This window comes from Rhododendron vialii, chromosome 6a (genome assembly GCF_030253575.1).
Source record: "Rhododendron vialii isolate Sample 1 chromosome 6a, ASM3025357v1".
In the NCBI taxonomy this organism is placed as follows: Eukaryota; Viridiplantae; Streptophyta; class Magnoliopsida; order Ericales; family Ericaceae; genus Rhododendron; species Rhododendron vialii.
In genome coordinates, this window is record NC_080562.1 from 42,662,095 (window position 1) to 42,672,616 (window position 10,522).

Below are 10,522 nucleotides of genomic sequence, written 5' to 3' on the forward strand. Positions count from 1 at the left end.
TAGAGGGTATTTTCGATAGTGACAAATTAGTAAATTTTTATTTGTGATTTAAAAGTTGTTAGATGTTTTCAGTAGTAAATAAGTTATTAAGAAATATCAAGATATTTTCGATAGTGAAAAAGTTTTTAATGAGTATGTGAGTGAAAAATTGTTGAATTGGTAAAAATTTTTTTGTTTGTAGAAACCAGTTGGTAAAATGCGTTAAGTTTGTGAAAACGAGATGGTAAAATGCATTAATTTTTTAGTGATTTTTGGTAGTGAAAATGGGGCCTTGCGTCCAAAATTTGTAGATTGTTGATTCGTCTTCGTGAGAAGAATTAAAAAAGCCTTTTGGACTTTATTTTGGATGTTTTCTAAAAATTTGAATAAAAGTTTAAAAAAAAAGTTTTCCAATTTTTCTCAAACGAATTAATAATTTATAAAAATTTATCACAAAACTTATAAAAGCGAAAAAATTAAACAAAAAAACAAGATAAGAAAAAAAACCCCAAAAAAGATTAGGACAACAAGGCGTTTAAAAGAATATCATTAGTCATCCCCATGCCATCATCTTCCCCATTGTTTATGTCTACCCCACGCACTTGTTCCAGGGAAGTATACTTGTACAAAACTGTAGCCTCCATCTGGGTTTTCTTCCTCCTCCACTTTCCAAACCCACTTCCCAATCGGATCTAAATCAGCAAACCTCTTCACTATAACCAGCCTTTCTCTCTCTACAACCCCCTCCTTTCCTCTCTCTCTCTCTCTCTCTCTCTCTCTCCATATCCATCTCTACACATATACAAATACCCCATCGATCTGTTACAGTCTTACAGTATCGAATTTTTTTGATTTTCTTGTTTAATGGATCCAAACCAACTAGGTGGACCATTCGACACCCACAAGTTCTTCAAAACCCCTACTTCCCCAAATCCTATCACTCCCAATTTGGGTCCTCCTTTTTATGCTTCACCCCCTTCCTCCTATCCACCGCCCACTGGCCCTTACTCCCAATTCCAACAGTTCCCCCTCCCTCCTTACCCGCAGCAGGATTACCATCACCATCCTCATCACCACCTCGCTAACTTGCACCAGCAGAGATCTGTTTCTTATCCTACCCCCCCACTCCAACCCCCGCCCCAACAAAACCCTAACCAACAAAACCCTAACGCCGGGGCTAAGCTCATGGCTTTACTGAGTGCTCCAGCTGCATCTAGTATTGAGATGCCAATGGGTCCAATCCAGCCCACCCCATCTGGCTCTTCAGAATTCTCAATGCCACTCAATATGCCCGTACTGCCCTCAGTTCCTTCCGCGCTTTCCGCGCCCAACGTTAATCCCAATCCAGCTGTTGTGTTTGCTCCTTCGGGGCCTATGCGTATGCTGAGCAGCAAACTGCCGAAAGGGCGTCATTTGATTGGCGATCGCGTGGTGTACGATATTGGTGCTAGGTTAGAAGGTGAGGTCCAGCCGCAGCTGGAAGTCACGCCGATAACTAAGTATATTTCGGATCCTGGGCTTGTTTTGGGCCATCAAATCGCAGTCAATAAGACGTATATATGCTATGGACTCAAGCTGGGAAATATCCGGGTCCTTAACATAAACACTGCATTGAGATCATTGCTTAAAGGCCTAGCCCAGGTTGGTTGGCATTGAGAAGTATCTGTAAATTATAGTTTTGGCATATTGCACTAAGTGCTATATTCTGTTGAAGTAAATTGGGTTTCAGTAAATGCCTAAGAATTTGAGATTTTGTGATGTTTGCTAGTATAGTATTAGGGAAGTCTATTAACACAAGTACTCAACATCATACACAACAATATGCACAACATGATGATATGTCATATCATTTAATTGGTTACTGTAAAATAGCATTTGATTCTAAAGCCAATGAAATAAAGATACATGAGAATGTTGTGCACATTGTTGTGCAAGACGTTATGTTAGTAGCAAACCTCATGGTATACATGTTGGTTTTGACTTCTGTGGACTGTTGGTAAGATTACATGCAGGTATTAGATTATGATTGTGTATTTGTGTGAGTTTATTTGTTTAATGGCTTGATGCCTTGGGCTTAGTTGTGAGTTCTAGAATGAAGTGTAAAAATGCTTTTGAAATTGTCGGGGTGCTATTATGATTCTATGTACGGAAAGATACCTTGACGGAGGTCCATACTAGCGGCGTCACTAACCAAATTGAACTATTCAACAATAAAACTTCTTTCATGTCAAAGAGAGGGATGACTAAAGAGCCAAAGCGTGAAGTTGTCGAGAAGTCCCTGGCAACAGTTTGAGCCAAGAGTGAAGTTGCTTTTGCCCTCATTGTACTTGTGTCACTTGACCTGAACGTTTTAGCTTAAAGTCCATTCTATTATTTTTATGTTCGTTAAGATGTATCTTTCGGGAATATGCTTCTATATCTGGATAACTTATAGATTGCCCGTACTCTTTTACATGTCAGCCAACATTTGTTTGCCTGAGGGTTTGTGTAAGGATTTCTTTTCTCAAATGGTTTTTTTTTTCTTTTTAAAATGTTTGCTATGCCTCTTTTCTTTTCCAAGTTATCTCTTTATATTGCTGATGTGTATCATCATTATCTCATATTCTCATTTGATACATTAATCAATAGTTCCTTAGCTTCCTTCAGTAGTTTTTTTTCCGGATCCATTTATTAGACTTGAAAGTACTTGCCAAACTGTTCAGATCACTATTGGCTTAGTTATTCTACGCATTTCATGATTTTTTTTTTCTTTTCCAGAGGGTGACGGACATGGCTTTCTTTGCTGAGGATGTTCACCTTTTGGCTAGGTAGCATTTTATAACTTCATTCATCAACTCTTAACTCAAGTCAGGTTTTGGGTTATTCTAATGTGCTTTTGTGCAGTGCAAGTGTAGATGGGCGGGTTTATGTATGGAAGATTACAGAAGGCCCAGATGAAGACGATAAGCCACAGATTACAGGAAAGATAGTCATTGCCATTAAGATAGAAGGAGAAGGCGAATCAGTTCATCCGCGAGTTTGTTGGCACTGTCACAAACAAGTATGCACTTTTTAATCTCTGATACCTTGTTGCGGTGTCTATCCCTCCCCCTCTTCTGTTGATCTTTGTGTCATTTTTGTGTTGTAGGTCATCTGAGTATGGTGTTACCTTACTTTTGTTTGTACTGTTTTTCATATATTTTCAGGAAGTTCTAGTAGTTGGGATTGGTAAGAGTGTTCTGAGAATTGATACTACAAAAGTTGGAAAAGGTGTAGCATATTCCGCAGAGGAGCCTCTAAGGTGTCCTATTGACAAGTTGATTGATGGGGTCCAACATGTTGGTAAACATGATGGAGAAGTGACTGATTTGTCAATGTGCCAGTGGATGACTACCCGTTTGGTTTCTGCTTCAACAGATGGAACGGTGTGTTCTCTCCTTATAGTTTTGCGTATTTTGAAGAGATTTTTGTGTTGAGATGTTACTTAAACTGTAATGCATATTTTCCTGTGCGTTCCTATTTTAGTAGGAGTGAAGGAAATTGTATTGGTTCATGGTCAGGAGGTGATGTTTCTTAGGTACCAGAAGCTCAATGGAGTTGAATTTGTAATCATCATTTCACTAGCTTGGGCAAAAATGAAAGGAATCAGGTGGTGTGGTAACAATTTGTAGTTGGATGGTGGATTTTCCTTTTTTCGGGTTCTTGTGAGTTTGTGATTGACTATTGCAGGTTATGGTGAATGGAAAATCTAATATAACTTGAGTAAAATGTTGCTACTAAAGTTTAAGGGAGCACATATTACTTCACTCAATTCACTACATGCATGTTTTGTCTTCTTGTAACCCTTTGTGGTTTCTAAATCTGTAGTTGTCTACTCCTCCTTCACAAGTTCTCCTCATACTTGGCTATATTTGATACCTGTGATGGATATGCTGGTATTTAATTGCTGTAATGCCAACAATGACTGGAAAATATGCTTGGGGTGTCTTACTTAGCATGAACGGGGAAATGATTTGTACTTAGAACAATGCTTTCTTTATAATCTTCTTACTTTTAGCATGCGGGTGTGTGTGCTTTCTTTACAATTCTCCGTTCTGATTTATTTTGTCTTGATGTTGCTACTGCCTTCCCATGCCCTGGGCGTACACATGCACATTGGTCTACTCCTTTATGGTTGATGTCCTCACTCAGTGCGTTCTTAACATGTCTTCTGAACAGATAAAAATTTGGGAGGATCGGAAAGCACAACCGCTCGTGGTGCTAAGGCCACACGACGGTCAACCTGTTAATTCTGTTACATTCGTGACTTCTCCTCACCGCCCAGATCACATTATCCTTCTAACTGCGGTACTATCACTGTATCACAGCATTCAGTTTTTTGTTTTGACAACTTTATTCAGTAGGGTTACCTGAGTCTTTTTAGCTAGGTTGTTAGATGACATTCTTTGTGGAACGGTAGTTATGGTATGGTAAGTGGCATACCATTATGCGATGTCGTCGTCGACGATTTAATCTTTTATAGGTTGTAAATTGTTCAATAATTTAAATTTTTTTTTTTGTAGGGTCCACTTAATCGGGAAGTGAAGATATGGGCCTCGGCAGGTGAAGAAGGCTGGCTACTTCCTAGTGATGCCGAATCATGGCATTGTACCCAGACGTTGGAATTAAAGAGTTCAGCTGAATCTCGAGTTGAAGAGGCGTTCTTTAATCAAGCTGTGGCCTTGTCTCAAGCAGGGCTTCTGGTATTGGCAAATGCAAAGAAGAATGCTATATATGCCATACACTTGGAGTACGGACCTAATCCTGCGGCAACCAGAATGGATTACATTGCAGAGTTTACTGTCGCCATGCCGATTCTGAGTTTTACAGGGACCAGTGATATATTACCTCATGGCCAACACATTGTTCAGGTTTATTGTGTCCAGACACAAGCAATTCAACAGTATGCTTTAGACTTATCCCAGTGCTTGCCACCACCACTGGATAATGTTGTGATAGAGAAGTCAGACTCAAGTGCTGTGCGTGATGTAGCTAGTACTGAAGGGTTTGCTACTTTGGAGCGTTCTGGAAATAAACCTACTGAGATTTCATTGTCTAATTCAGCACCCAGCCCATCTATACTGGACAGTGTCTCTGAGAATGCACCCACAATGAGGCATCCAATGAGTTCTGCTTCAATCCAGACCGCCAATATAGCAGAATTCACTTCTTTGAGTGCGGAATCTGGATCCACTTCTTTGCCTACTGTAACTAGCAATAATGATATTTCATGTGTTGCATCACCCCCTCTTCCTCCAAGTCCAAAGTTGTCTGGAAAACTCTCTGGAATTAGAAGTCCAACAAATGGCTTAGAGGCGGGTCGTATGCTTCATGATCGTGGTGAAGACCAACAAGTTATTGAATATTCAGTGGATAGGCAAATGGATAGTGTTCATACAAAGTTGTCTGATGTGCCTTCCTTGGATGATGATGCTAGAAATGATGAAAACAAGGTTGTACGAGAAGATATTACAGCTGCTCTCAATCAGGCTCTTGAGTTCAAACACCCAACTCATCTTGTAACTCCATCTGAGATATTGATGGCTGCTTCATCCTCCGAAGCTGGACATGTCACTGAAGACAAGAGTGAAGGAGAGCCAACCATTCAAGATGTGGTCGTCAACAACGATATGCACAGTGTGGAGGTGGAGGTTAAGGTTGTGGGTGAGACTGGAGTTAGTCAGAAAAGTGAAATTGGCTCTCAGGGTGAACCTCACAATATTGTTCAAGAAAATAGGGGGAGGGTGTTTTGCTCTCAGGCCTCAGATCTTGGCATTGAGATGACCAGAGATTGTCCGGCATTATCGTCTGAAATGTATATCGTGGAGGAATCTCGACAATTCAATGGAGCTAATTTAAGTGATGAATTGGCTCCGCCTTCAACTGCTGAGGAAGAAGTCCACGATTCCACAAAGGATATCTCTGGAGTGAATGCTAGTTCAGCTATGCCTGCAACAGTTCTGCAACCAGTGGCACCAACCATGAAAGGCAAAAAGCAAAAGGGTAAGAACACTCAGGGATCAGGAACATCATCGCCATCCCCGAGTGCCTTCAATTCAACAGATTCTTCCAGTGAGCCCGGTGTTAGTTCGAGTATTGCTTCTGTGGAAGCTGCTTTTTCGCAAATTATGGCTATGCAAGAGATGCTCAATCAGGTAATTGCTTTCTGCTGGCATGTGTAAAAGTTTGATTTTCGTGGTTACCAAGTGGTTATTTTTTAATTTTGTTTTCTGCATGTGAGTGGCGTAAATATGTACTGACGGCACCGTGCGGTAAATAAAAGACTTTGATCAATTGTGACTATTTAGTTTTCTTCTTCATTTTTCTGAACTATCACCCTTTGTACAATGCTTTTAAGGTCCTTTTATTAGACAGTTGTCTCTAATTTCTATTTAATAGGTGAGACTTTCCATGGGTAGGTCATGTAATGCTGACATTTCTAGTGTCTTTTGTCCTTCTGTTGAACATCTCCTTGTTTTCTCTTTTTGATTGTCATGCGCTCTCTCTGTGACTCTCTTCTTGGAGGGCACAAATATTAATTGTCCCTGTCCAGTAAAGCTTACTTAAGTTTTATTTGCACCAATTTAATGTCCACCTTTGGTAAAACTTCAGCTTTTTGTTAAATCACATGCTTAAGTAGTTGCAGTTTGGAAAGAAAGTGTATTCGGTAAAGCGGTGGAGGTTTTCAGCTTTTGCTTTGCAGGTCAAAAAGCAATACTTTTTTAAAGCTAGATTTGTGTTGCTTTTTTTAAGATTCAAATTAGAGAAACCAAACGGGTCCGTTATGTGTTGGCCCTAGCTTTGGTGCAGTACATTAGTCTCTTTTCTCCAACAATCACCTGTATCATCACATCTCAGGTGTTCATGTTTATTATCACCCTGAAAATCATCGTGTTTTCACGCGTGCTTTAACCTCTTCTTTTGCGCTGACCATCTCCTTGCCCTTGTTGTCCTACTGCAGTTAACAAACATGCAAAAAGAAATGCAGAAACAGATGACGACTACGGTAACTGCCTCAGCTAAAGAGGGTAGAAGGCTGGAGATAGCCCTAGGGAAAAGCATGGAGAAAGCTGTCAAGGCCAATACTGATGCATTATGGGCTCGTATGCAAGAGGAGAATGCAAAACAGGAGAAACTGGGTAGAGAGCGTACACAGCAAATGACAAGTTTGATCACTAACTTCATAAATAAGGACTTGCCAGCTTTGGTGGAGAAGATAGTGAAGAAGGAATTCACTACTGTTGGACAGAATGTTGCTCGCACTATTTCTCCAGCTATGGAAAAAGCAATGTCTGTTGCTATTGCAGAGGCCTTCCAGGTTGACATTGAAAGATCTGAGTCTTACGTTTGGGTAATGTATTCTTGTTGGTAACTAATTGATGTTATGGGGTGCAGAAAGGGGTTGGCGATAAGGCAGTGAATCAACTGGAGAAATCGGTTAATTTGAAGCTTGAAGCTACTGTTGCTAGGCAGATCCAAGCACAATTTCAAACGTCTGGCAAGCAAGCTCTTCAGGTATATCTTCATTAAGATAGGCATGCATCAAGTTTTAGTCCTAAGGTTTTCCTGATTAAGCATGGATGTATTTGAGATGACATTATGGTGCAGTATGGAAAGTGTTAAATGAGTTTCCTAAAGTTATTCTGTTGTACTATTAACCTTTAATCTCTGTGATCTGTTTTTCTTGCTCATGCCTTAATAAATGAATCTGGATTTGCTGGTCTTAATTGTTTGAGCAATCTAATATGCAGGAAACATTGAAGTCTAGTTTGGAAGCTTCTGTTATTCCTGCCTTTGAGATGTCATGCAAAGCCATGTTTGAGCAAGTTGACACTACCTTTCAGAAAGGAATGATTGACCATGCAACTGTAGCTCAACAGCAGTTCGAGTCCACACATTCTCCACTGGCACTTGCTTTAAGGGTATGCATCCAAGGCACAAATGCGCTTCCTCACCTGTGTTCTGTTGATATCTTACCCATGTTCATACTTCCTTCTATCCTGAAAAAGTTTGCGCGATAATAGATCTGTTATTCCACAATAATTCGATTCCCCAGTCATCAACTTAAGGAGATGTTAAAGGTTCTCTTGTGTTTGTGCATACTTGAATGTTGTTGCCTTCACTTATTTTACCATCTTTTATCCACTTGCTTAGGATGCCATTAATTCAGCATCGTCCTTGACTCAAACTTTAAGCGGGGAATTGGCTGATGGTCAGAGAAAATTGTTAGCTCTTGCTGCTTCAGGAGCAAATTCAAAAGCAGTGAATCCCCTGGTTACTCAACTGAGCAATGGACCTTTGGGTGGCCTCCATGATAAGGTTCGTTCTACTTCTCTTATTGTTGTTTTCTCTGCAAGAAAGGACTCAGCAACGCCATCCTTATGAATGTTATTTCTGCAATAGATTGAGGCTCCTTTGGATCCTACTAAAGAGCTATCTAGATTGGTATCTGAACGTAAATATGAGGAAGCTTTCACCGCAGCTCTGCAAAGAAGTGATGTTTCCATTGTATCTTGGTTATGCTCTCAGGTAAGTAATGTGCAAACTGCAAAATATCTTTTTTTTGATAGTTATAACTAGGATTGAGACGACTCACTAGCACGAAGAAGACCCAAGTCGCATGACTAAGGGAAGCTTTGTGACCTTTATCCCTATTTCATTTATAGTTTTTTACCTTTACATTTTTAGGGTTTCAAAATCCTCCTTCTGTGCGTCCGGTAGGAGGAGGGGTTGGGGTTTTACGAGCCAATGACTGAGATTCAAACTTGCTTACTGTGTAACTTACATGGCTAATTTCGTGCAACTTTGCTTTTCCAAAGATGGATCATCTCCGTATGATGTTTCCTGAATTCTAGTTGATGATAAGGTTTAAAGGGTACACAAAGCATAGCCTCGCTAGGTTGTTAGTAGACGGGACGTTATGTGTATGGGTTGTGTAGCTTGGATGTTGTGCCTTTCAATAATTGGGGGCTGTATATGACAGGGTTTTGCCCAGTTGCACATGAACTTGTTCCCTCGCACACATACGCAACCTTATTTGGAGATCTCATTTTTTTTCTTTGCTTGGACAAGCTCAGTTTTACATTGTGGTAGGGATATTCGAAATCATAAACTACTCTCTGCTCAATTGTTTGGAGTCAGAACTCGTAGTCTACTTAATTCTCGATAATGGGATAACTTAGTTCTAAACTTGTTTTAGCTTCTTGTGTTCACTCCTCTCTTCAGTTTCGAATCACGCTGTTTGATTTCCAAATGACAAGCTAGTGGTATCTGGGTGTTATAATTATGGCATGATCTCTTGTAACATAAACCCTCATTTGTACTTATGCTTCTAGTCGTCGTTAGTTTTTCCCAATTAAACTTCATGAGAAAAAAGTGTTTGGCTTGGGACTTCAGATTTAATTAGACCTTCCTCTTTGTGCCTTCTATCTTCCACCAGGTTGATTTACAACGGATTTTGGCCATGGTTCCTCTCCCTCTAAGCCAAGGAGTACTACTATCACTTCTGCAGCAGCTGGCCTGTGACATTAGCAAAGACCCGGCCCGCAAGTTGGCATGGATGACAGATGTGGCGGTGGCCCTAAACCCAACTGACCCAATGATAGCAGTCCATGTGCGGCCAATCTTTGAGCAAGTCTATCAGATACTAAACCATCATCGTAGCCTTCCCACAGCTTCCAGCACTGAGCTTTCCAGTATCCGTGTTTTGATGCACGTCATCAACTCCATGCTGATGTCTGGTAAATGAGAGTTTATTTTCATTTATTGTCAGTCCTTTTTTCCCCCCATGATCCTTAGTGAAAAATGATGTGATATTGCGGACTATTGAAGGACTATTAGTCGGGTTTGTACAAAGTAGTAGGGATTTGGATGCGAAGGATATTGAATGTGCAAAGTTGGTTTTTCTTGATTGTATCTACTTATCCAAAGGTTATTGTTGTTATTTCTTCTTGTGTTATAGGTTGGCTGGGCCTTTTCAGGTTCTTGGTCTTGTTTTCTTATCAGTGGGATTTTGTTTTTCTAATAAAATTTGCTCATTTTTGTACCCATTTTTAAGCATTTCATTCACTTATTAACTTTGACTGTGGGGAGTTGTATTCTAAAATAGATTGATGGGCAATTTAGCGGGTTTGACACGTCACAGTTTTCAGTATTCAAATTCAAAGATGCTTGCAGTCCAGTCAAGAAGAACGAGGACAGAGACATTTGCCCATTGGAAGAATGTTTCAGTATCGATAAAGCTAACGACACGCATTTATATTCACAATCACAATGAGATGCGTTAGTTGTCCGGTGAACATTTGAAAGGATGAAGTCTAGCAAAGAACCAATAAATGAATAAACCTAGACACACGTAATTCTTCAGTTGACTTTCGTTTCCATTTTTTATTCTCACTTTATGCTCGCACTTTTGATTCTCGTTCTCGCAAATTTTAGTAGTCTAACATGCTTTTGAAAGACGCTTTCATGTTTTGCTCATGCACTTGCATGCGTATTATGTAGCTTGGCGTGTATTTACAGCAGC

General features: G+C 40.1%; 1 protein-coding gene across 3 annotated transcripts; it reads left to right on the forward strand.

Annotated features, from left to right (window-relative positions):
* Positions 1–523: 523 nt before the first annotated feature.
* On the forward strand, positions 524–10,288 carry LOC131329665 (enhancer of mRNA-decapping protein 4-like). 3 transcript variants are annotated; one of them, XM_058362937.1, is made up of 13 exons: positions 524–1,620; positions 2,737–2,786; positions 2,863–3,019; positions 3,165–3,383; positions 4,177–4,305; positions 4,521–6,152; positions 6,959–7,315; positions 7,393–7,512; positions 7,749–7,919; positions 8,152–8,316; positions 8,401–8,526; positions 9,437–9,737; positions 10,149–10,288. In XM_058362937.1, the coding sequence occupies exons 1-13, from the start codon at positions 844–846 to the stop codon at positions 10,271–10,273; spliced, it is 4,329 nt and encodes a 1,442-aa protein (XP_058218920.1). In that variant the 5' UTR covers positions 524–843; the 3' UTR covers positions 10,274–10,288. The 3 variants fall into 3 exon arrangements, with proteins under 3 accessions (XP_058218920.1, XP_058218922.1, XP_058218921.1); XM_058362939.1 differs by having other exon boundaries at positions 525–1,620; positions 10,106–10,233; XM_058362938.1 differs by lacking the exon at positions 10,149–10,288 and having other exon boundaries at positions 525–1,620; positions 9,437–10,046.
* The last annotated feature ends 234 nt before the right edge of the window (positions 10,289–10,522 follow it).